Source organism: Sorex fumeus, unplaced genomic scaffold, assembly GCF_029834395.1.
Source record: "Sorex fumeus unplaced genomic scaffold, SorFum_2.1 ptg000081l, whole genome shotgun sequence".
NCBI lineage: Eukaryota > Metazoa > Chordata > Mammalia > Eulipotyphla > Soricidae > Sorex > Sorex fumeus.
The window spans coordinates 11,487,938-11,515,236 of NW_026606138.1; the positions used below are offsets into that span (position 1 = coordinate 11,487,938).

The following is a 27,299-nucleotide window of genomic DNA, read 5'->3' on the forward strand; positions in this document are numbered from 1 at the left end:
AGAGGAGTGAGGGGGCTGAGAAGACCGGCCCATCCCCTATCCCTATCCCTTGAGGCCTGGAGTTTGCAGTCACTAAACCCATGTATCTGCACTTCTCATTGGGTTCTGAAAGTTGGCGGCCACTGGAGTTTTTAGGGGACAGGTGGAGGGAAGACACGTGCCCCTGTCTGAGGCACCCCGGTGAAGTCAGCCTGGCTCTAAGTCCAGAGACATCTCTGCAGTGAGCTGTTTGATTCAGAGATTCTTTTGTGACTCTCTGGATCATGGCCATAAAGGAACTTAAGTAGCAGCAGGAGGCATTTGTGGCTGTGACCTCCAGGGTCCCATGGGGATGGGGGGCGGGGGGAGATGAGAAGGACCAGCCCATCCCTTATCCCTTGAGGCCTGGAGTTTGTCATCACTGAATCTGTCTACCTGCGCTTCTCATTGGGTTCTGGAAGTTGGCCACTGGGGGGAAAGGCATAGCTTTTAACTGATTGTTTTTGTCTTTGTAGGTGAAAAAGAACCCAGTCCAGGACAAAGGTTTGATGCCTGGAGATGATTTTATTTATCTTCCCGAGCCACAAACAGCAGTTCATATTTCTTCAGGAGATACAATGAATATAACAATATCCAAAAGTTGCCTTAATGTTTTCAGCAATTTAGCAAAAGTACGTTCGATTCTCGTTTGGTATATTTCAAATGGCATTTTTAAGTTGACAAAAAATGTATGAATTATTTTTGCCCCCAGAACAAGGTTCTAGAAAATGTGTAGGTGTTGGTTGGAGCCTTGAGAAGTGGGCATTGCAAACATGCATTGTGCTGTGTTCCCTTGCAGGGTTTCTCCGAGGGTACTGCCATGACTTTTGACTACTCTTTGAAAGACAAGGCCCCATTCACTGTACGGAACGCTTTGGGGGTTCCTGCTAAGGTCCAGCCAAATCACAATCTCAGGGTGATGGGTTCTCCTGAGAAATGTGATCTTTATGACGTGGATGCTGGCCAGAACCTGGAGCTGGAATATGCCAGTCTAGAACCATCCGGTCCAGGGAAGCGGTCCATGCTGAGCCGCCAGGAAAGCACCTTCTTCACTCTGACCTTTGGTACGTTTTGTTTATTTGAATGGAATCTTTGGAATTGTTGGTGTGGGGTGATTTTTTTTTGTTGTTGTTTTGATAAAACATAAAAATACATTATCCCAGATAGCTTGAGGTACATTTCCAAAGATTTGAGCACGTAGTTGGTACATTCTTGTCTGTTTTCTTTCACATTAAGGAAACTATACTTCATTGATTTAAAAAGTACCTTAGAAAACCAGATTATCTCTATCCCTTAGAAAATTCAATTTATGGTGTGTTTCACAATAGGCCTGGCATTCTATGAGAAGGAAAAATAAATATAATCAGAAGGCCTAGAATATTGACAGTAGATATAACTATCACTGTTACCAAAAAGAATTTCCAGGCCTAAGAGACTGTACAGGGGTGAAGGCTCTTGCCTTGTGTGCGGCCAACCATGGTTCCATCCCTGCCACCACATCTGACCTTTTGAGCACCTCCAGGAGTGATGCCTGAACCCAGAGGCAGGAGTAAGCCCTGAGTACTGCTCTCCGATGTGGCTCAAAACCAAACCAAAACAAAAGAATCACTGTCACTGTCACTGTTCTCCCGTTGTTCATCGATCTGCTTGAGCGGGCCCAGTAACGTCTCCATTGTGACACTTGTTACTGTGTTTGGCATATCGAATACATCACGGGGAGCTTTCCAGGCTTTGCCGTGCGAGTGAGATACTCTCGGTAGCTTGCTGGGCTCTCCGAGAGGGATGGGATGGAGGACTCGAACCTGGGTCCGCTGGGTCAGCCGCATTCAAGGCAAATGCCCTACCTGCTGTGCTGTTGCTCTAAGAGAAATGAAAAAACATTCAATTTTGCTTACCACATTTAAAATACTAAACAAAAATGGGGGGTATAATTTTTTTTTAATAACTGGTTTCCTTTCCTCATTAGTCCCTGTGTCTTAGAACAGCATTTTGTGTCTTTGTCTAGGGATGTGGAAGCATAGAGTTGACATTATTTTGAAGTACTAAGGATTACTCTGTTTAGGAAAATGTGGGTGAATATTTATTAGCGTTTGTCACCTGTGCTCTGCTTCAGTGCCTCATGGATACACAGAAGTAGCAAAAGTCCCTGTTTCGAGACCTGGACGACAGCTGTATAATGTACGAAACCCCAGTGCGACCCATTCTGACTCAGTCTTGGTGCAGGTTGATGCAACTGAAGGGAATAAAGTGATTACCTTGCGTTCTCCTCTGCAGGTAATGTGTTGCTGTGGTGTTTTGTCTTCATATATATTTAGAGATATTAAATAAGTTAACTGAGTTTAAGGGATAGAGGAAAACTTGATTAGTCTATTACCCATTTTATTTGTGAGTGGTTTCTTTTCTTTATACAACTTGTTTTTCTTGTTAAAGACCTTTTATGTTGTCTCCTGAGTTTAAAATTTATGAATCTTTTTGTTTATTACTTTAAGGACTCAGAATTGAAGAATATAAAATGGTTGGTTGTCAAATAAGATATCCATTATCTTTGTTTATCCCTTAGGAGTATAGTTTTCAAATATGTATAAAGAGATATCAAAGTGTTTTCCATGGAAAAAAATTTAGCATTTATCTGTAGGTTTTCCTTCTTACCTTTAACATTTTTTCCATTTTCTATTCTCCTATAAATTAACACAGGTTTCTGTATATGTAAATTAACACAGGTTTCTGTATATGTAAGCAAAAGAATGTAAATTCTTAGGACATTGAAATGACAAAGAAAAGAAAATTTTCAATTAGCATCTGCTTGTATTACATTATAATCAAGAAGAGAATTGCACTTCTAATCATATTTCCATTGCTATTTTTATTCTTAATCATATAATCTATTGAGTAAAAGCTATATAAGAGAAAATGACTAAAACCATGAAAAATTAATTCATATTTGAAGAAATATACTAACAGTTGATACCCTTGATCTGAGTATGTGATTATCCTAATAATTTTAACTGCCATTTTAACATTAAGCTAAATATATACATATGTATATGTAGCATTTATAGATATATATATTCAGCAAGTAAATGTAAAAATATGAATTGTCAATAAAAATGTCTTATTAGGTTTGAAATTTTTTAGATCTAAAAATAATAGTTCACAGTTTTCTTTTGGACTTCTTATTTATTTTTAACAATTTGTATGTCTTTTTGTCCAACAGATTAAAAACCATTTCTCTATTGCGTTTAAAATTTATAAATATGTAAAGACTGTTAAGCTCTTGGAGTGCATTGGAGTCGCCAGACCTGAGGAAGAATTCCATGTCCCCTTAGATTCCTATAGGTAGATACTTCTTTAAATACACTAAGTTTCAAAATGTTCATAAAATGTATTTTTGAATCTGAAAATTGGAGACCTATATTCTAGAAAAGTAGTTCCATGCTTATATTTAAAAATTGGAAAAGTCCCAAGTCCCAGTTTAAGAATTGTGCACAAATATATTATCTTTGAATTTTCCAAATGAGATATTTTTGTGGTAAAGTTAAGCTCTTAATTAATGGCTTTTGAATTTTCTGTTACATTGCTTTTTTATTTGAAATAAACATGTTTTTTGTTTTTTGTTTTTTTTTTCCAAAAAGTTATTGTTTAGCAAGTGTTTTCCTTTTTTTGACCAGTAGTTTCTCTGTGACTTAGCTACTCCCTCCCTCCCTTCCTGCTTCCCGTTTAAGACCATATTGGGCGCCCAGGATGGAACCCTGGTCACTCATGTGCAAGGCAAGCGCTGTACTCACTTTATGATCTCTCGAACCTACGTGTCTAGTTGTTTCTTAACCTTTCTTAGCTTTGGGCCCTCATCTGTAAAGACCAGGGGAAATTGCTTGCCTTGTAGAATCAAGAAGATTTCACTCAACCCTAAGCTCCTCCATAAGCTCTTTCCCTGCCTGCTTCCCCCACCTGTAGGTGTCAGCTCTTCATCCAGCCAGCTGCTGGCCTGGAGAAGCAGTACAAGGAGTCCACCACTTACATTTCCTGGAGGGAGCAGCTGCACAGGAGCACGGAGGTCAGGTGCATGCTCCAGTGTCCATCTATGACCGTCAACTACTTGCCTCTCATAGTGAACACCGTTGCTCAGCCTGACGAGCTCAGCTACATCTGTACACACGGGGAGGAGTGGGACCCCGCGTACGTCATCCATCTTCACCCTCCCCTCACTCTGCGCAATCTCCTCCCGTACTCGCTGAGATACTTACTGGAGGTATGGCTCTTGCATGTCTCGCTGCTACAGAGTAGGAACAGTTCCAGGGTGCTTTTGTTTTGATGGTGTTTTTAGTTAAGGTTGGTGTTTCAGATAGCATACTTTAGTAGCTTCAATCATGGAGCAAATGCTGATCTGGTTTCTAATCTCTGCCAATCACTGTCCCTGTATTTCATCTCTGTTAATGTTTTTGACTTGCACATTGTCCTCCTGAGGACAGTTACTGCTGTTAGGCCCTTCTTACAGATGAGGAAGGTGAGTCATGAGTAGCCGGCTCTGTAACTCAGCTTCCTTAGTAAGTGATAAGTGATGAATGATAGGGGTTGGACTGGCAGTTGAAACTAGACAATTTCATACCTTGCTCTAGACCACCAAATCCTGCTTAAAGACCAGAACAGTCTTTTAAAGTAAAATTCCATAAACTGAGGGATAAAGGAAAGTCAATGCAAAGATTATTTATTCTAAAATTTTTATTTTACTCTTATTATTATGATTACTTGTTTATATTTATATTAAATTTAAAAAATAATTGCAATTTTAAGAAATAATAGGACATTTTCTAGGAATAAAGCATAATATATATATATTTTTTTGAGGGGGAAGGTCACACCCGGAGATGCACAGGGGTTACTCCTGGCTCTGCACTCAGAAATTACTCCTGACAGTGATCAGGGGACCATATGGGATGCTGGGAATCAAACCTGGGTCGGCTGCATGCAAGGCAAACGCCCAACCCACTGTACTATTGCTCCAGCACCAGCACAATGAATATTTTTAAATCTCTTCCTGCTACACCATTTCAAAAAAAATCTGGAAAGTGTTTGAAACATGTATTATTTCTTTACTTTGTCTGAGAATGAGCCATGCCTGAGTTATTAAAGTAACTAAATGAACAAAATAGGTTTTGTCCTAGTTGTGCTTTTAGTAAAGAAGCCTGATTTATCTTGTGGCTTTTACTTATTTTTAAACTTGTCTGACCTTGCTGAAATGACCTGTGAGAATAGTTCTGTCATCTCCCTTATCTCTTTACCGAGGGCTTTTATGTATAGCATGTGACTGGAGAAGAGGCCATTAAGTGTCTTATTCGATTATGTACTTCTGATGGACAGCAAGAAGGACCACCCCAGGTCTATCCTGTTGTTCTCAGCATAGATAATGACTTTATTTTTCAGAATTAATGATCATTGGTTTACCAATGTCCAAGACACCATCTACCTGTGTGTCTGTGAGAGTGTTTTTGTAGTTCTTAGTGATGATTGAACTTTCCTAATAAGCAGGCTTGCCTTCATTGAAGTCTTGGTGCTTAATGAATTTGGTGGCTTGTTTGTAGATTTTAGAAATTTGCTAAGCAGTTTTTTGTTATTGTTGTTGTTTGTTGCTTTTTAGGGAACAGCAGAAGCTCGTGAGCTGGCAGAAGGCAGTGTGGCTGATGTGCTGCATTCACGAATCAGTGGGGAAATAATGGAATTGGTTCTGATAAAATACCAGGGCAGGAACTGGAACGGCCATTTCCGTGTCTGTGACTCACTACCTGAATTCTTCCTGGTGTGTTTTTCTTCTGATTCCACCGAAGTGATGACCTTGGACCTGTCTGTCCACGTCCGGCGGCTGGGCAGTCGCATGGTTCTATCTGTTTTCAGTCCCTACTGGCTGATCAATAAGACGTCCCGAGTTCTCCAGTACCGCTCAGAAGATATTCACGTGAAGCATCCGGCTGATTTCCGGGACATTATTTTATTTTCTTTCAAGAAGAAGAACATTTTCAGTAAAAACAAGGTATATGTTTGTCAGTATAACACAGCAAAATGCATTTCTGCTCCGGAGGCCAATGTGGGTGCCATCAGTCTCTCCTAAGCCACACGACACTGCTTGCTAAGTTGCTGATTGGTATAAATTAGGTCCAAGAGAAGCTTAAAGGGAAATGTAATCAAGTGGAATATTGTGAACTAGTAAGAACAATTTCCTGACTTAGAATTATTACTGTTCTTAAAGTACCTTGTGCCTAGTAGAAATCTTTACTTTGTGCCAGGGATAAGATGGTCTTTCTGCATGTGGCATAGCTGCATTTGGCTCTCTGAGTGAAGCCTGAGGCCAGGCTTTTGGGGAGAAGTCTCAGGCCTCGAGCTGCCACTGTGTGCTCTGATCCTCCTTCCTTCTCAGCCCTGTCCTGGGGATACTGGCCACAGGCCTCACCTGTCTAACCTCTGTGTCTCTGACAGCATTTGCATTTCTTAATCGAAAGAGGTCATGAGTGGAAAGGGAAAAAAATCCTGATCCAGAGAACTTATAAAGCAAATCGCTCGCGGTCAATGATGTAGCTTGGTAAAGCAATTTCCTGTGTCACACCCCAAAAAGCAAATTTCTGGGTCATTTGCCCATAGTTTGATTCAAAAGGTCTGGGCTCGGTAGGGTTTGAGAATTTTAATTTCTAACAGCTCCTAGGAGATGTAAGTGTTTATCTGGGGACTATGATTTGAGAACTGCTATATTAGAGTGTTGATTAATACGTGGCTTTGTAATGTTTATTTGTATGACATGCTATCTCCAGCTTAACATACTTGGCTCATCTATAAACCTCTTCGTGGGCTGAAGACATAACATAGCACGGGGAATAAGCACGTGCCTACACGTGGCCAACCCAGTTTGATCTTTGGCCCAAATCCTGCTATGGGTGATCTCTGAGCAGAGAGCCAGAAGTAAGCCCTTAGCACAGCCATGTGCAGCTCAAAAATAAACAAACAAAAAATCCCTAAAAAACAAAAACAACCTCTGTGTGGATTCTGTAACCAGAAATAAATGTTTTTGCCTTTTGCTAGGAACTGTATACTGAGTCAAATTGTGCCTTGCATCTTAATCACTATAGCTTGTATCTCCCATCTCCTTTTCCAGTTGGAGTTCATTGCAGAGAGGAACTGAGTGCTATTTCCTTCCTTTGTCTTCTTAGAGTGCCTTTTATCTACCACTGACTGAACAATGTTACACACAGAGATACAACCTTTTTATACCTGCAGCACAGTACTGATTCCTCCTGAACTAAAACTGCTGTTCTTTGAGTGACTTTGGAAGTTGACTATTTCTCTAACACTAGGAGATATAACTTTATATGATACGTAATTGTGTTTAAAACAACGCTGTGTCTCATTGATATCTATCCTTACATGCACTATATTCACCATGTATTTCTTTTGTTGTATTGATCCCTGTGGTTTTCTGTGATTCTCAGTTTGCAGTTTGGTTTTATGTTTTCTGTACTCTATGATAATACATAAATTTGGTGGCCCATACCTCTCTATTTAATAGAATGGATATAGTTCCTTTAGATTTCTTACATGATGATATGTGTTCTTTTATAGGTACAACTAAAAATTTCAACTAGTTCCTGGTCCAATAGTTTCTCCTTGGACACAGTGGGAAGTTACGGGTGTGTCAAATGTCCTGCCAACAATATGGAATTCCTGGTAAGAGTCTGATTATTTTGGCTTCATTAAGACTTTCTGAATTACACTAAACTAATACACCCCTAAGTCCTTAGAAAATAACAGAAATTTGAACTCAAAATTTTGGGTGAAAAGTAGTTATCACCTCTATAAATTTCTGTGGATTCCAGTAGCAAAGCAGAATCTGAATTTGTAAAATATTAAGACACTGAGTTTATTTTTACCAATGTTTACCAATATTTGTAAATATCCCAAGAGTACTGGGATCTTCAGTCCATGTCACATCCCTATCTGATATTTCTCACATCTTAAGTTTGCCTGAAAACTTTGAGTAATCCATTACTAGTTTACATGGGGTTGTACCACTTGAATGTTTTTACCCTTTTAATAGTAGAAATAATAAGGCCATTGCACCCGAGCCTTAAATTGATTGCAAAAACAGTTTGTGCTTCAAATATTAGAAAGTAATGACTACAAGTAAAATCTGTTATGACAAGCCATCATTCAGTTCATTAGTGATTGATATTTCCTGAATTGATTTCTGATGGTGTCAAAAACTGAGGTAGCAAGATTTTTCTTCTTAGTGAGAAATATGACATAGTAATCATTTATTATAGTAATTGTAATTAGTAAATACAGCAATACTATTTTTAAATATTTTATGAAGTCTCTAAAATGATGTGTATATCTGCAGGTGTTTTTCAAGTGTGTTGTATAAAGAAAACTAGAAACTGATAAGTTTGTTTCCTCCTCATAGGTTGGTGTTAGTATCAAAATGAGCAGTTTCAATCTTACTCGAGTAGTTACTCTGACTCCCTTCTGTACCATTGCAAACAAATCATCTTTAGAACTTGAAGTAGGTGAAATTGCATCTGATGGCTCCATACCAACAAATAAGTGGAACTACATTGCTTCTTCAGAGGTGAAATTCTCTAATTTTAAATTTATAAAAATAAGGCATATAAAGGAGAACGGTATATATTTCTCTGTTAAATTCACTTTCATACTATAATTGTGTATTAAAATGTGACAGCCAATTTTGAAAGACTTTTCTCAAGTTTATAATCTTGTTGTAGACCTTTTAGACTCATTTAAGGTAGCAGATGGAGGGGAAAGATAATATATGCCAAATGTGGGTGAGTACAAAATTTCTGAATAAGATGGCTGGAGAAATATGATACAGTAATTATTATGGTAACTAGAATTAGTAAACACAATAATATTTTAAGATATATTAAGTCCCTAAAATGGTGTGTATCTTTGCTCATACATACACAGTCTCTAAAACTTTCCGGAAATTCAAGTGCACACTTAATAGAGAAGCAAATAAATCTTGTAACATTAGATCAGTACTGTCATTGGAGGTTGAGATCATTGTGCTGTCAACCTAAAGGAAAAATTTAAATGATGGGCCTGAGAGATACTACAGGGTCTTGTACACAAGTGACTCAAGTTGAATCACCTATACCTCATGTCTCCCAAGCACTGCTAGAGTCATCCAAGACCATGGAACCAGATGTAAGCTCTGAGCAAGGCGGGGGTGGGGGGGGGCTGGCGGGGGGGCAACCGTCCCACCAAAAACAAGTGAAAAAACAAAAAAACCTTCCTCACCACCCCAAAAAAGAAAGAAAAAAATTTAAATTTAAATGAGATATGTAAAGAGTCAGTGTCATTAAGATTGCAGTTTTAAAATGTTTTAGGTTTTAGATGCTGTCCTAATTCACCAAGTAGACTCTTTTTTTTCTTCCAGTGTTACTTTTCTAGAAGTATAGCCCAGAAGTTCTATATTTCTCTAATGGTTTTTGGGGTTTTTTTTTTTTATAAATTACCATTATTTAGTATTCCTAAAATGACACATTGAGATGATATTTTAGAGAAATTTAGTGCCAGTTATGCCACAATCAGTTTTGGAATTGAAGCTTTAATTAGCTGCAGTATGTGCACTACAGTGCTGTTTTAAAACTGATGCTAACTTTCATATTTTCAGTGCCTTCCATTTTGGCCGGAAAACTTGTCAGGCAAACTTTGTGTAAGAGTGGTGGGCTGTGAAGGCTCTTCCAGACCGTTCTTTTACAACAGACAGGACAATGGCACCTTATTGAACCTAGAAAATCTGGTAAGTTTGCTTGTGTATCAGTAAAACATCTATGATTTTTAAATTCACTTTAAAATATCTTATTTAAAATATGCTATAATATCTGGTAATGACTGGAAGGTGCCACTGTCTCAGCATATAGCATGTATTTTGTGTCAGTATAATTTTAAAGCTCCAAATGTAAGTACAGGTTAAGCTAGTACTTCAAACACACCCCTTTCTTCCTACAGCAGAATGGGGGTATACTGGTGGATGTCAACATTGCTGAACATTCAACTGTCATAACCTTTTCTGACTACCACGAGGGATCAGCGCCTGCTCTAATAATGAACCACACACCGTGGGACGTCCTCACCTACAAGCAGAGGTATGGTAGAAGGGTGTGTGGCAGACTCGAGTTGCTCCCATTGGTCCACAGACAGGCCCTTGGAACTAAATGGTTTCAGGTTTGGGAAAGATAACATGGAACATGGTGTTCAGTACTAAGACCCTCAAGTATTTAATATTCTAGTATCACATTAGTTCAGTTCAGGTTTTCCTGCCAATAGCCAAAGTCACAGAAAGATATTTGGACTTTCAGAGTATTAGACATTTCAGAATTGTATATAATGGGTAGTGATCTGGTGGACCATTATCATTTGTCAGTGATTGCCTGTGCTTAGTAAACTTCCCCTGTCAATCTTTCTCTGGTGTTTGGAGTCAGACTAGTTTGACAGTGAACAAGAGCACAGCTCTGGTGCCAGGCTGCCTGCCCGCTGTAAGTGGGTCATGTCCTGGTGTTCTTGCTCTGTGGCCACTGGCTTCCATGACATCACTTAATGATGTCATAGATGATTTTAAACCTTAAAATAGATGATGTGATGCATTTGAAAAGAATTAAGTGTGCAGGAAACTGTAGCACTTCACTTAAATAAATATTTTTTTTTACTTTTATGTTTCAGAATGACATAATTCATTGTGATTAACCACTCTCAAGTACTGAATCCATTGAGATATTCTAAAGTATATATTTGGATTAAAATCTAGTTTGTTTATACATATTTATTTTTGTTCTCTGGGAAGTATTTTGTATCACATTGGAATGATGAACTTTAATTTAATTTTAATTGAGTCACTGTGAGACACACAGTTACAAAGCTGTTCATGATCGAGTTTCAGTCATGCAATGAGAATCATCAATTTTTTAAAACCTGGAAACCTTAGTCTGATTTAGTGGGTTTTAAGTGCAGCCAGAACTTTGTGTTTCCAGCGAGCCCAGATCATGCTTTAAGAAGCAACACTATGAACCCAGGTTGCTTTTTGTATCTGGGACTCGTGTTTCTGAGGCGTTGTATTTGATTTAAAAACTGACTGAAGTTTTTCTGCTACTAAAATGCATACCAGTGACAGTATTTTCTACAGTTGCACTCTGGCATTCAGTATTTTTTTCTTTTGTGTGTGCTTGTAGTAAAGTAAGATGGTTATAATAGTGTTAACTTTTACAGTCTTGACATACAAGATCTCTGTAGTTTCACTAACAACAACAACATGCCCAAGATTCTCCACCATTATCCTTAAGTAACTTCTTTTTTAAATATTACATATTATTTTCTTATTTAATTTTTTAAATTGAATCACAGTGAGATATACAGTTACAATGTTGTTCACAATTGGGTTTCAGTCATTCAATGTTCCAACACTGGTCCCTTCAGCAGTGTAGTTTTCCTACCACCAATGTCCCCAGTTCCCCTCTCACTCCACCCACCTCTCTCTCTCTCTCTCTCTCTCTCTCTCTCTCTCTCACACACACACACACACACACACACACACACACACACACACCTTATGGGCATTATGGTTTGCAGAACAGGTACTGAAAGGTTATGTATATCTCTTTACCTACTTTCAATATATAGTTCTTGTCCAGAGCGGTCATTTCTATCCTTATGTAACCTCTAGTCCTTTTCTTCCTCCCCCAACTGCTTTGGTAAGCTCAGGCCAACCAACAATTCAAGGCCATGGGTCTGCCATCATGTGATGCCATCTATTCCCTTGTTTTCTCTCTGTATTCCGCGGATGAGTGACATCATCTGGTGTTTGTTACTGTCCCTCTGACTTACTTCCATTAATATGATGGCACGTTGTTTGCTGTAATGTATTCTGTTGGTGTGATCTTACCTAGATGATTGACGCCATAATGCAATTTCATAAAGGGCAAAGTTCTATTCCCTCAGGCCCCCAAATGATTTGTTCTCTGAATTTGGGGGGTACTTTGAGTTGTGTTTTATTAGCAAAGGCAGTTTTGCTAGGTTTCTGTGCTAAGCTCTTTCTCAGTTCAACCACAGGTCTGAATTTTTCAAGTCCAAACAATTTTTTAAGTGTGTGTGTGTGTGTGTGTGTGTGTGTTGGGGTGAGGGTGTTACTTGTCTCTGTGCTTGGGAGTTGCTCCTGGCAGTGCTCGGGGACTGTGGTGGGGGGCATTGAACCTGGGCTTCCTGCACGAGGAGCCTGACTTGGCCTGTGGAGTGGCTCTCCCGCCCCAGGCCATGGTATTTTCAACTTCTTTCTACTGACTGTGTTTCAGTGGGTCACAGGAAGAAATGGTTTTGCTACCAAGACAAGCTCGACTTTTTGCCTGGGAAGATCCAACTGGCACCAGAAAGCTGTCGTGGATGTACGCGGAGAACGTCGGGGAGCATGACCTGTTGAAGGTGCGGCTGCCTGGTGCGAGGGCAGTGGGGGCAGATGGGCAGGCAGGCTCTGAGTGGAAAGGGAGCCCGAGTATCTTCTGAAATGTTGGTTTGGACGTTAGATGGCAGATGGCTTATGCCATTGCTTTCTAAAGCTTTCTTGGCTTTTGCTCTGAAATGGTTCACTAACCAACAGTGACTGACTCACCTTCTCTCAGATTCCCCTGAAACACTCACAAAGACTGGCTTATCCACTCATGGGGAAAATGAAGCTGAGGATTTCTTGGCCATGTGGTTCTTTGCCCTGGTGGGGAGGCCCTGTTTGCAGTGTTCTGGGACCTGGAGGTTATCTAGCAATTGAGAGCCCCAGATTTAAGTACTTGGGCCAGGTGGGTGCTGGGAGCGTCCAGAGTTATACCTGGTAGAACTTAGAGTCCAGGACATGCTGGGAATCAAACAGGGAGCCTCATCCAACTATTCCTTTGCTCTTGGTTGCATCTTTATTTATTTGAGTTGGAAAGTTGCTGTGAAGCACAGACTGAGGTTGAAATAAATTGTTTGATGTCTGAGTCAGGACAACAAGAGGATCTCCCTTGGGTGCATGGGCACTTCCCAAGCAATGCTCAGGGCACCCAGGAATCACTCCTGGCATGACCTAGCCAGCCATGCATCCCAGAGCAGTGCAGGGCCAGGCAACATGCTCCTTAGTCCAGCCATGTTGGGGGCCCAACCAGTGCTGGACTGGGCAGTGCTCGGATGCACGTGCCACCTAGAAGTAGACTTGGTCCCTCCTTGTGCAGACCATATGCTCTAGCCCCTTGTCTCCTCCACATCCCCAGGCAGGCGTCATTCTGAGCTCTTGCAGCAGAGCAAAGCAGGCTGGGTTCTGTGAGAACTTCAACAAAGGGCTGAAACAGCACCTCAGCGAGCCAGCACAAACCTGTCACCTTAGTCTGGGTATTCAACCACATGATTCATATGTATTTAAATCACTTTTATTTTGGGGAATTTTGGACCACACCTGGTGATGCCCAGGGTTGACTCCTTGCTCTGTACTCAGGGATCATGCCTGGTGGTACTCAGGTGTGCTAGGTTGGAACCCAGTACGCTCCATGCAAGACAGGTACCTTACCTGCTGTACTGTCTCTGCAGTTCCAAAAATTATTAAAGAAGAAACATAAATTAGGCTAGGTTTTTGTTTGTTTTCAGGGCTGTGGGATGGGGTGGAGTCCTGTGGTGCTCAGAACACTTCTGGAGGAACTGCACAGTGCTGGAGTAGAATGAGGTTTGGCTGTGTGTAAGGCAAGCACCATCTTCCCAGTTGTACTCTCTCTTTGGCACCTAAATTAAGTTAGTTTTATCAGAAACTTCTGATAAAACTAATGAACTGAACCACTAGGTTTTCTACTAGGTTCTCCATCTTGGAGTCAAATATCTTAGAGCAGCGGTGCCATCAGAATACTTTGTCTTTGATAAAGGCTCCTTAAGCATTAAGTAGGTAAATTGGGATATCAAAAGTTAGCACTCTAACACTGTCTCCCATTGTTCATCAATTTGCTCGAGAGGGCCCAGTAACATTGTGAGACTTATTGTTACTATGTTTGGCATATCGAATATGTCACGGGTAGCTTGCCAGGCTTTGCCATGTGGAGAGATACTCTCAGTAGCTTCCCAGGCTCTCCGAGAGGGAAGGAAGGAATCGAACTGGGGTTGGCCGACCTAGCGTGTGCAAGGCAAACAGCCTACCCACTGTGCTATCGCTCCAGCCCATCAAAAGTTAACAGTGGCTAATCTATTGTTTGAGAAAAACAGCATTTCTATAACCAGGTCATAATTTTTATTTTGTTTTGATTGCTAGAAATTTTCCAGTTTGCAGTCATACTTTTTTAAAAAAAATTTTTTATTAGTGAATCACCGTGAGGTATAGTTACAGACTTACAAACTTTCGTGCTTGCATTTCTGTTATACAATGGTCAAGGGATGGGCATGAAGCCATTGCAGTAATACTTTTAAGTACTTCTCTGACCTGTCTCAGTTATTGTAATTTAACTTTAATAAAAATGTGTAGCTTATGGTTTTAATATAAAGTCTCTTTTACACCCAGGACGAATGTGGGCAGTTCCCGTATGATGCAAACAACCAAGTGCACTGGGTGTCCTTCTTGGATGGGCGCCAAAGGGTCCTGCTGTTCACGGATGATGTTGCCTTGGTCTCCAAGGCCTTGCAGGCAGAAGAAATGGAGCAGGCTGATCACGAGCTCACCCTGTCACTCCACAGCCTTGGGCTCTCACTAGTCAACAATGAAAATAAGCAGGAAGTTTCGTATATTGGGATAACCAGGTATGAAAGTACAACAAATATAAGGTATCAGAAATATTTTTTTAATAAATCGGGGGGGGTGGCCGTTGGGCCATACCCATACTTGGGCCTTACTGCTCGCTCTTGTGCTCAGGGATCACTACTGACAGTGCTCAGAGGACCCTGGTGAGTACCAGGAACTGAACACAAGGCAAGCACTTTAATTTCTGTATGATTTCTCCAGCCCAAAGACGTCAAAAATCTTAAATGGATATTTAAGTACACAGTACCAATGTGTGGAGAATACATAGTATTGGTTCTTTGGGATTTGGTGTATTGTTGATTCTTTTGGTGAAATCTAGTGAGTGTGATTTCACTGCTAGTGGAAAAACCTCTTTTGTAGAAAGTTGGAGAAAAATAGTATTTTTGCTCTAGTAGTGTCCACCATCAGCAGATAGGGAAAAAAGAGACCTATCATTTTGTTGCTTCTGTGTGTTTTAAAAAGTGAGTCATAAAAGCTGAGATGGTCCACAGAGACTTACCACGCACAGACTTGGGAAGGCAGGTGGACGCAGTCGCTATTTTACATACTCAGGGCTAGAAAGACGAGCCTGCGTCAGGGACAGCCAGCAGCAGCGGCCGGAGAGATCTGAGAAAAAGTTCATGCATGAGGCAGTGTTTAACATGGGCACATTATTTTTCATGGGTGGCTACTAGCTTTTTTAAAATAGTGACAAGACATTGTTTCTCTGGTTCTCTTTATACCTGTGGGGAAAAAAATGTTTAAATTTATTTATTTTGCCTTAAAAATCATACGAGCTTTGGTAAAAGACTCATTCTGTTTTGGAGACCGCCGAGTGAAATGTTTCACATGTAGCTGCAGTAGTTCTGTGCTTTGCACTCTTGAAGGGCTCCATGAAAAAGTGTTAATATTAGCATGTGCAGTAACACTGTAGCACAGTCCTCCCATTGTTCCTCGATTTGCTCGAGCGGGCACCAGTAACGTCTCCATTGTGAGATTTGTTGTTACTGGTCTTGGCATATTGAATACACCACAGGGAGCTTTCCAGGCTCTGCCATGGGGGCGGGATACTCTTGGTGCTTTGCCAGGCTCTCCGAAAAGGAAGGAGGAATCAAACTCAGGTTGACTGCCTACAAGGCAAACGCCCTACCCGCTGTGCTATTGCTCCAGTCCAATACAATGTGCTACTAATGTTAATGCTCTCACGACTGTGTGAGTAGTATATTCTCTTGGCTGTACATTTCAGAACCGTATTTTAAAATTTTAAATATGGAGCTGTATTTTTAAATATTACGCAAATAACATTCTCTAGTCCTGGGTCACGAAAGTGTGATCCATGAGCCATTGGATTCTGCCTCTGTGTTTGTGTACACTCTCCCCATCCCGCCCCTTCCCTTAACTACTGTGGAGCTGTTGTTTGGGATGCCGGGATGATGGTACTGGGCTTGCCTTCACTGTGAGTTTTTCACTGTGATGCTGGCAGGGGTGCACAGGAAGTGGCGGGTGCTCCCGGCCCAGAGACACAGCTGTGCTCTCTCCTGGGCCCACAGCAGCAGTGGCAGAAATGCCCTGCAGGGGGCGCTGCAGTACTCACACATGTGCTCACCAGGGGCCACACTTCCTGGCCATGGCATGGGCACATCTTTGTGGTCCTGTGGCTGACTAGAGGGTCATGCCCTTTTTGTAGTACTTGTTTGTATGTTGGGGCTCAAGCAGCAGTGATCCGTGAAGAGCATAGTCTGTCCTGGGTGCCAGGATCTGGACTCATGATCAGACTCTCACAGGACAGCTGCTTCAGGTCCTGTGCTTTCTTCCAGCTGTTTTATTTATTTATTTTTTTATTTTTATTTTTATTTTTTAAAATTTTTTTATTAGTGAAACACCATGAGGTACAGTAGTAGACTTACAAACTTTCATGCTTGGGTTTCAATTATACAATGATCGAGTACCCATCCCTTCACCAGTGCCCATTCTCCACCACCAATGAAACCAGTAACCCTCCCCCCCACCCCATCCCCCCTCCCTGCCCCACCTCTGTGACAGGGCATTCCCTTTTGCTCTCTCTTTTCTTTAGGGTGTCGTGGTTTGCAATAGAGGTATTGAGTGGCCATTGTGTTTGGTCTATAGTCCGATCTCTAGTCTACTTTCAGCACACATCTCGCATCCCAAGTGAGTCCTCCAAACACCCTTTACTTGGTGTTCCCTTCTCTATCTGAGCTCCCTTTTCCCCCAGCATCTGCTGCCAGCTCCCGAGCCGTGGAGCAGATCTCCTGGTACATATCTCAACTAATCTTGGGTGTTCGTCTCCCCTTCTGGTACTTTATGTTCCCCATATGAGTGCAGACTTTCTACATCTGTCCCTCTCTTTTTGGCTCATTTCACTTAGCATGATACTTTCCATGTAGAACCACTTCTATGCAAATTTCATTAATTCATCTTTTCTTAACAGCTGCATAGTATTCCATTGTGTAGATGTACCAAAGTTTCTTTAACCAGTCTTTAACCAGTCATCTATTCTTGGGCACTTGGTTTTTTTCCAGATTTTGGCTATTTCCAGAACAGTGCTGCAATGAACATACAAGTGCAGATGTAATTTCAACTATACTTTTTTGCATCTTTGGGATATATTCCCAGGAGTGGTATTGCTGGGTCAAATGGGAGCTCAATCTCTAATTTTTTGAGAATCATCCATACTGTTTTCCAAAAGGGCTGAACCAGTTGGCATTCCCACCAGCAGTGAAAGAGAGTCCCTTTCTCCCCACATCCAAGCCAACACTGGTTGCTTTTGTTCTTTTGGATGTGGGCCAGTCTCTGTAGTGTGAGATGATATTGCATTGTTATTTTGATCTGCGTCTTCCTGATGATCATTTCCAGTGATGTAGAGCATTTTCTCATGTGCCTTTCTCATAGCCATTCAGATTTCTTCTTTGACAAAGTTTCTGTTCATTTCATCACTCCATTTTTTGATGGAGTTGCATTTTTTCTTCTTGTAGAGTTCAACCTGTGCTTTGTATATCCTTGATATCCACCCCTTATTGGATGGGTATTAGGTAAATATTCTTTTCGATCTGTAGATTGTCTTTGTATTTTGGTCATTGTATCTTTTGAGGTGCAGAAGTTTCTTAGTTTAATATAGTCCCATTTGTTTATCTCTGTTTCCACTTGGTTGACCAGTGGCGTGTCATCTTTGAAGATACCCTTAGTCTCAATATTCTGGAGGGTTTTGCTAAACTTGTCTTCAATGTATCTTATGGATTCTGGTCTGATGTTGAGGTCTTTAATCCATTTTGATCTGACTTATGTGCATGGTGTTAAGTCGAGGTCTAAGCCCATTTTTTTTATATGTTTGTCCAGTTATGCCAGCATCATTTGTTAAAGAGACTTTCCTTGCTCTACTTCACATTTTTTGCTCCTTTATCAAAGATTAGATGTTTATACTTTAGGGGTTGTGTGTAGGGATATTCCACCCTGTTGCATTGGTCTATGGCTCTGCCTTTGTACCAGTACCATGCTGTTTTAATTGTTACCGCTTTCTAGTAGAGTTTGAGGTTGGGAAGGGTGATGCCTCCCATCGTCTTTTTCCCAAGAACTGCTTTAACTATTCATGGGTGTTTGTTGTTCCAAATGAATTTTAGGAGTGCTTGATCTATTTCTTTGAAGAATTTTATGGGTATCCTTATAGGGATTGCATAGAATCTTTATAGTGCCTTGGGGATTATTGCCATTTTGACAATGTTAATTCTTCCATCAATGAGCAGGGGATATGTTTCCATTTCCTCATGTCCTCTTTTATTTTGTTGAGTAGCGTTTTGTAGTTTTCTTTGTAGAGTTCCTTTACCTTCTTAGGTTGATTCCGAGGTACTTGATTTTGTGGGGCACGGTTGTGATCGGGATTGCTTTCTTTCATGTCTCTTTCCTCTGTCTCATTATTTGCATATAGGAAGGCCATGGATTTTTGGGTATTGATTTCATTGCCTGTGACTTTAATGTACAAGTCTATTGTTTCTAGGAGTTTCTTGGTAGAGAGTTTAGGATTCTCTAGATATAATACCATATCATCTGCGAATAGTGAGAGCTTGATTTCTTCCTTTCCTATCTGATGCCCTTAATATCTTTTTCTGCTTATGTGCTATTGCAAGTATTTCCAGTACTATATTGAACAGAAGTGGTGAGATTGGGCATCCTTGTTTTGTCCCTGATCTTAGAGGGAAGTCCTGTAGTTTTTCCCCATTGAGGATAATGCTTGCCATGGGTTTGTCATAGATGACTTTGACTATCTTGAGGAAAGTTCCTTCTAAACCCTTTTTGTGAGAGTTTTTATCATAAATGGGTGTTGGATCTTGTCAAATGCTTTCTTTTCATCTATTGATATGGTTTTTATCTTTACTTTTGTTGATAGGCTGGACTGATAGCATAGCGGTAGGGCATTTGCCTTGCATGCAGCTGGCCCGGCTGAGCTGGGTTCAATTCCTCCGCCCCTCTCGGAGAGCCTGGCAAGCGACCGAGAGTATCTCACCCGCACAGCAAAGCCTGGCAAGCTACCCGTGACATATTCAATATGCCAAACACAGTAACAACAAGTCTCATGATGGAGACGTTACTGGGCCCGCTCGAGCAAATCGATGAACAATGGGAGGACCATGACTGTGATATTTGGGCTGAAGCGATAGCACAGCAGGGAGGGCGTTTGCCTTGCACGCAGCCAACATGGCTGACCCGAATTTGATTCCTCCACCCCTCTCGGAGAGCCCAGCAAGCTACCAAGAGTGTCTCGCCTGCACGACAAAGCCTGGCAAGCTACCCGTGATGTATTTGATATGCCAAACACAGTAACAAGTCTCACAGTGTTACTGGGTCTGCTTGAGCAAATTGATGAATAATGGGAGAACAGTGACAGTGACAGTGACTTTTGTTGATATGATGGATTATGTTGATTGATTTCCCTGGGATGAATCCCACTTGGTCATAGTATATAATCTTTTAGATGAGTTATTGCATTCTATTTGCTAATATTTTGTTGAGGATCTTTGTATCGATGTTCATCAGAGATATTGGCTTGTAATTTTCTTTGTTAATGGTGTCTTTGCTTTTGGTATTAGGGAGATATGTGCCTCATAGAAACTGTTTGGGAGAGTTCCTATTTTTTCAATTTCCTGGAAAATTTGAGGGAAACTGGCAACAGGTCTTCTTTAAATGTTTAGAAGAATTCGCTAGTGAATCCATCTGGGCCTGGGCTTTTGTTTTTGGAAAGACTTTTGATTACGGTTTGAATTTCCTTGATATTAATGGGTCTATTCAGGTATTCCAAGTCTTCTTGGTTCAATCTTTGTAGATTATAGGAATCCACGAATTTATCCATTTCTTCTAGGTTCTCTTGTTTAGTGGCATACAGACTCTCAAAGTAGTCTCTGTTGATCTTTTGAATTTCATTGGTTTCTGTTGTGATGTCCCTTTTTCATTTCTGATTCGGTTTATTAGGGTTCTCTTTCTTTATGAGTCTTGCTAGTGGTTTATCAAACTTGTTTATTTTCTCAAAGAACAGCTTTTGGTTTCTTTGACCTTTCAGATTGTTTTTTGAGTTTCCATGTCGTTAATTTCTGGTCTAAGTTTTATTATTTTTTTCCTTTGGCCTGGTTTGGCTTCCTGTTGTTGGCTTTTTTCTAAGATCTTGAGCTGTGAAGTCAAATTATATATATAGGCCCTTCCTTCCTGAGGAATGCTTGCAAGGCTATAAATGTTCCTCTTAACACGGCTTTAGCTGCATCCCATAGGTTCTGGTAGCTCGTATCTTCATTCTCATTTGTTTCCAGGTATCTTTTGATTTCTTCCTTGACTTCCTTCCTGACCCACTCATTGTTCAACATTGAGTTGTTTAATTTTCAGGTGTTTGATTTGGTTCTCCGTGTCTGTGTGATTTGCATCTATCTTCAGCACACTGTAGTCTGAAAAGATAGTTGATACAATTTCTGTCTTCCTAATTCTATTGAGGTATGTTTTGTGATCCAGCATTTGTCTATTTTAGAAAATGTTCCGTGGAAAACACTGGAAGAAAGCGTATTCTTTCTTTTCCGGGTGTAAAGCCCTTTATAGGTCTATTAACCCTCTCTTTTCTATTTCTTCCTTCAAAGCCAGTGTTTCCTTGCTGAGTTTTGATCATGTTGATCTATCCAGAAGTGATAAGGTGATGTTGAAGTCTCCAACTACTAATGTATTGTTAGCAGTGTCCTCTTTAAAATCTGTTAGCAGTTGTTTTAAGTATTTAGCTGGTCCCTCATTAGGTGCATATACATTTAAGGGTGTGATTTCTTCCTGTTGAACATATCCCTTGAGAAATAGAAAATTGCCTTCGTTGTCCCTTCTAATCTTTTTCAACCTGAAATCTTTGTTGTCAGATACTAGTATGGCCACCCCAGCGTTTTTGAGGGAGTTGTTTGCTTACAGGGTTGTTTTCCATCCTTTAACTGTGAGTCTGTTTTTGCTCTGTCTGTTCAGATGAGTTACATTTAGGCAGCAGAATGTTTGTTTCAGTTTCTGGATCCATTTTGCCACTCTGTCTCCTGATTGGTGCGTTTAGACCATTGACATTGAGAGAGATTATTGCCATGGGGTTTTGTGCCATCTTTTGTAAGGGTTTGTTTTGCTTATGGGTGTTTTCCTTCTTGAATTACAGGAGCCCTTTTAGTTTTCCTTTTAGGTTTGGTTTTAAGTCTATGAAGTTCCCGAGCTGTTATCTGTAAAATGGTGTATTGTTCCATTGAGTTTGAATGAGAGTTTAGCTGGATAAATGAGGCATTTATTTCATTGAGTGTTTTCACTGTATCCCACCGTTGTCTTCGGGCTTGGAGGGTTTCCTCTGATAGGTCTGCTGTGAATCTAAAGAGTACTCCTTTGTATGTGATTTCCTTCATTGACCTTACTGCTTTCAGTATTGTGTCTCTATCCACGGTATCCATCATTCTGACTATGATGTGCCTTGGAGTATCTTAATTAGGGTCTCTTTTAGCTGGCACCCTTCTTGCTCCTTGGATTGGATGTCTGCATTCTCTAACTCTGGGAAGTTTCCAGCAATGATTTAACTGTGGCTTTTTCATGGGAGTTGCTTCCCTGCCTTTCTGATTCTCCTATGATTCTAAGTTGTTCCTCTTGGAGTTGTCCCCTAACTCTCTGATTCACCTGAGAGCTATTTTGATGGTCTTTTCCCATTGTTTCTTGTTGACTGTTCGATTTCTGCCATTCATATTCAAGCTCACTAATTCTGTCTTCAGCTGTAGTCATTCTACTGCTGAGGGGACCCACTGAGTTTTTAATTTCATCTACCGAATCCTTTATTTGTTACATTTCTTTTTGTAGCTTTCTTGTTTCTGCTCTCATTTCTTCCTGTATTTTTCTTTGCTGTTCATTCCACTGTTTCTTTCATTTCTTCCTTTAATTTTCTGGATGCCTGCTCCGTTGATTCTTTGAGTTCCTTGAACATCCTTAGCATTTCATCTCAGAATTCTTTATCGGAGAGATCTTATTTGGGGGTAACCCCTGTTGAGTATTCGGGACTCTTTTCTTCTTCCTCTCCTAGTAATGGAGATTTGTGCTGTTTCTTCATGCTGTTTTTGTTGTATAGAGGTAAAACCTTCAAGTTCACTAGCACTATTCCCTATTATTGCGGGAAAGGATTCTGAATAAGGTTGATGGATCTTGGTCACCCTTCTCCCCTTCTAGAATATGTCCTTCCTGTCAGACATTATTTTTTGGTTTGTGAAAAGTTTGAGGAGGTGTTCTTTTATATTGGGTTTGTACAGCTTCTTGGGTATACTGGTCTTTTGTTGGAATGGGAGTAGGCTGGTGGATTATTGTCATATTGTGTTTAAGGTGGCCAGGACATTTTCCACAGAATTAGGTGATGAAGATTGGGATGTGGGTTGAGAGTGCTAGGAGTGAGAAAAAGAACTGCGGCTTTATAGAAGGCCACACCTACTTTTGAGGAAGACACGCCCCCTACAGTGGAGGCCACACCCCCAGCCAGTCAGGATGCTAGTCCATAGATCTGTTGGGGGCGGGGGCGGGAGGGTGGCTACTATTTGGGCTTCCCCTCACTGGGGAAATGGAGGCACGTGCCCCAGGCCTGGGTCCTGGTGGCTGGCGTTCAGGGACGCGGGTCTGGGTGGGGAGGAGGCCGCAGAAGCAGGTACCTCTTCCAACCGTTTTGTATTTTGTAAATAGGTGTAAAAAGTCTAAGGAAACATGTTTCATGGCACATGAAAGTTCTATGAACTTGAATGCCTGCTTCACAAAAGTAAAGTTGTATTAGAACACAGCCTTGCTTTATTTTTTTCTTTAATAATACCACAGTGACTTGTGCATGGCCAGTGAACACACAACAAGTGAGTCACATATTTGTGACCTGAGCATGTTTGAATGCCATACAAGTTCTACAGCGTTTTTAAAAAAATTAATGTACATTCATATCAAAGTAAAATAAGTGGACTTTGAATGACTGTTAGGACAGTTATCGAATAAAACAGCAAAGCATTATTTTACTTTATAATAAATGACTCTGCACTTGTGCTGAAAGAATTCAGTGTATATTGACATTTCCAAACTCAGCTTTCCTCACAATATGCCCGACTCACAGTAAATCAATGACCAGAAAATTAGAATGTGTATGAAGACAAAACATCTCATCATAGCAGAATCTAAGAAAAATGAGAAGCTTAAAATGCAACCAAAATTTTTGAATCACTTGATCCTCGACTCTGCAATCAAAACAACAAAAATTAGACTGTTAATGTGCAGGAGAGATAGTACAGAGGTTAAGGTGCTTGGCTTGCATGCTGCTAATCCCATTTACATCCCAGCAAGGCATATAATCCCCAGAGCACAGAACTAGGAGTAAGCCCTGAGCACTTGCTGGTCGTGGCCCCCAAACAGAATTAACCCTAAACTATTAACAGAAAAAAACCAGAAATTTGTCCAGAGAAAGTAAACTTGGATCCCTTTTTGGGAGAACATGAATTGAAGATACTCTAAACAAATTCAATCATCTGTTAAAATCATTGGAAATTTCATTTTGAGTGAATTGTCCTGGACTCTTGATGAGTCAGCAGATGTTGGCAGTGCCGTTTGCTTGTCTGAGAAGCTGAAGAGTTTCCCTCTGTGATAGTTTGCATAGATCAACACTAGTGTATGTAGAGTGTTTCCAAACAAGTAGCACTGCAATGTAGTACTGTCCTCCCATTGTTCATCGATTTGCTCGAGCAGGGCACCAGTAATGTCTCCATCATGAGACTTGTTGTTACTGTGTTTGACATATTGAATACGTCATGGGTAGCTTGCCAGGCTTTGCCGTGCAGGCGAGATACTCTCAGTAGCTTGCTGGGCTCTCCAAGAGGGGCGGAGGAATCAAACCCGGGTCGGCCCGACCAGCTGCATGCAAGGCAAATGTTCTACCCCTGTGCTATCAAGTTAAAATGAGGGCACTGGGGTAGGCCACAATGCAGCAGAGGCAGTGTCTGATAAAAAGAGCAAAATTAGAAAAGACAAAGCAAAATTAGAAAAGACAAAAAAACAAGTCCAGGTGAAGCTGGAGGCCACAAATGTGATAAATTCCAGGCAAAGACCAGAAGCTCTTTGAAGGGAGAGGGTTTCTCCTAAGGGTACGAGAAGCCCTGACCCCTTGATGTAGCACTTGTAGTCCCTAAAACTGTGAGAAAGGTTATAAGAGCTGTTTTAAGTTTGCTAGCTTTCCATACTTTATTACAGTAGTACTAAATCATTATAGAGGCAGTTACCTAGGCATGCAATTACTGGATCATATGGTAATACTAGGTTAACCCATTCAGGAACTGCTGAATTATTTCCCAAAGCAGCTATACAATGAGCTCAGTTTCCCATTATTTCCATTTATTAAACGTTTTAAAACCTTTCCAACTGAGTGTTTTTTTTCCTCAACTTATATTTTTTCCCTATCATCAGTTGTAATTTCTCTGAGAAGATGCCACTTCAGCCTCTACCAAATTTACATTACTACTTATAATTACTACTTATAATGCAAATTTGGTAGAGGCTGAAGTGGCATCTTCTCAGAGAAATTACAACAGATAATGGGAAAAAATATATGCTGAGGAAAAAAAAAAACCTCAGTTGGACAAATTGATCACACTTGTGAAAATTGTTAGAGTTTATGATTATTGTTTGAGACAGGTATAAGCTTGGTGTCAAGATTCGCTTTAAAATATAGTTTATCTTCAGGTACTTTGTGTAGAGTATTTGGGTTCATCTGTTACACATCAGTCTTACCAATAGAGTAAATTAATGAGCATTCACATTAGTAGACTTAACCTTCATTGGTTCTGTAATTTTTTTGGTTAGAAATAAAATCTAAGGAGCCAGAGAGATAGAATGGGGATTAAGGCACTTTGTTGGCACATGGCCAACCCTTTATTAATACTCAGCACCTGCAAAGGGTCTCCGCTCTGCTAGACTGATCCCTGTGCACAGAGTCGGGTGTAAACCACCGAATGTGATCCACCAAACCAGAACAATCTTTAAAAAAGGGGGTAGAAGGAAGGAAGGGAGGGAGGAAAGGAGGGAAAGCTGAATAAACTCAAGCTTACTATATAGAAAAGTGATGGCTATCATTTTAAATGATGATTTTTGTTATTCTCTTTTTTTGAGTTCTGGTTCAAGATTGAAAATTTTCTGAACAATAAGAACTATGCTCAGGTGCTATTTGTAAAGACTTTGGCTTTGGAAATTAGCTTATCTGCAGAACTGATTTCCAATATAAAAGCCGAAGAATTTAAGAAGAATCTGTAAAGAAGCATTTATATGCGACTGTCTCAAGGACAGCTACCATTGTTTAAATTACAAGTAATGCCACTGTTTCACATACTTCCTGTGCAGTTTAGAATTAAATGACAAGAAGTAAAATCTCTGTCCCATGCAGGTCATATTGTATGACATGCAACTATAATTTTAAGAATTTTTTTTCTGATCTCAGAGCAACTGTAGGAAACTTTCACATTTCAAAATCAGTTTAGTTGTGTCATGGACACAATTAAAAATAAACTCTTATTTTTTGCAGGGGGGAGAGGGCACATATGGCAATACTCAGGGGTTACTCCTGGCTCTGCTTCAGAAGTTACTCCTGGCCGTGCGTGGGGGACCATATGGGATGCCAGGTATAAAATCTGGGTCCACCTTGTGCAAGGCAAGCTCCTTACCCAGTCTGCTACCTCTCTGGACCCTAATGAAAGATCTTCTACCTAATTTTAGTTGGAAGTTATCGATCTGCAAATTATTGGTGTGATAAATTATTGGCATCCTTCTCATCAAGAAATGAGTCTAATGAATGGAGAATTGTATAAAAAACAAGATAGAATGTATTACAAGGAGTACTTATCCTCAGCTAAAATAGTATTCACATATAGTGGCATCAGTATTTGGCAGTGCCTGCCTTAGTGAATAGGTTTTAAGGATTCTCAGTGTGGATCTGTATTAACAAGTGGACATTTGCAATAGATTTTGATAATAGGACCATCAACTTTGAGCCCAGAATAAGCGAAATGCTATTACCCATGCTGAAGAAGAATGATTTTTTTTGACCTTTTGTAATTTATTTTTTAATTACACATCCATGTACCTAAATATCTTTATCTACTTGTGTGAGACCCTAGATTTGATCCCTGAACACCAAGCCCCTTCCACCCAAATACCTTTCCATGTGTATTTTCTTTTTAATTTCATTTTTTTATTAGTGAATCTCCCTGAGGTACAATTACATACTTACAAACTTTTGTGCATGTGTTTCAGTCATACAATGATCGAGAACCCATCCCTCTACCAGTGCCCATTCTCCACCACCAATGATCCCAGTATCCCTCCCACCCCCTCCCCCCCAGCTCTGTGGCAAGGTATTCCCTTTTGTTCTCTCTTTCCTTTTGGGCGGTGTAGTTTGCATTAGAGGCACAGAGTGGCAATTGTGTTCGATCTATAGTCTACATACGGCTCGCATCTCCCAACCTGAGCAGGTCGTCCAAAAACCCTTCACTTGGTGTTCCCTTCTCTGTCTGAGCTGCCTTTTTCCCCAACATGTGAGGCCAGCTTCCAGAAGCTGTGGAGTTAAACTCCTGGTCCTTATCGCTACTATTAGTCTCCCATTCTGTTACTTTATATTCCACAGATGAATGCAATCTTTCTATCTCTGTCCCTCTCTTTCTGACTCATTTCACTTAACATGATACTTTACATGTTGATCCACTTATATGCAAATTTCATGACTTCATCTTTTCTAACAGTTGCATAGTATTCCATTGTGTAGATGTACCAAAGTTTTTTTAACCAGTCATCTGTTCTTGAGCACTCGGTTTTTTTCCAGATTTTGGCTATTGTGAACAGTGCAGCAATGAACATACAAATGCAGATGAAGAATGACTTTCATTATTGTATAATAGGTAGATTTTCATGTTTTAAAATCCTCTTGTATAAACAGAATGTTTATAAGGAGATTAAATAATAG

At 40.4% G+C, this 27,299-nt stretch overlaps 1 protein-coding gene across 4 annotated transcripts in view; it reads left to right on the forward strand.

Moving 5' to 3' along the window:
* Positions 1–27,299, forward strand: part of VPS13C (vacuolar protein sorting 13 homolog C) — a 201,604-nt gene that overhangs the window by 138,158 nt on the left and 36,147 nt on the right. For all 4 annotated transcript variants that reach the window (XM_056130834.1, XM_056130835.1, XM_056130836.1 and 1 more), the window contains 12 exons: positions 495–650; positions 818–1,082; positions 2,132–2,292; positions 3,233–3,354; positions 3,973–4,267; positions 5,654–6,043; positions 7,621–7,725; positions 8,462–8,626; positions 9,692–9,820; positions 10,033–10,166; positions 12,363–12,489; positions 14,573–14,808. In XM_056130834.1, coding sequence (XP_055986809.1) covers positions 495–650; positions 818–1,082; positions 2,132–2,292; positions 3,233–3,354; positions 3,973–4,267; positions 5,654–6,043; positions 7,621–7,725; positions 8,462–8,626; positions 9,692–9,820; positions 10,033–10,166; positions 12,363–12,489; positions 14,573–14,808 — 2,285 coding nt within the window. The remainder of the gene's footprint in view (positions 1–494; positions 651–817; positions 1,083–2,131; positions 2,293–3,232; positions 3,355–3,972; positions 4,268–5,653; positions 6,044–7,620; positions 7,726–8,461; positions 8,627–9,691; positions 9,821–10,032; positions 10,167–12,362; positions 12,490–14,572; positions 14,809–27,299) is intronic.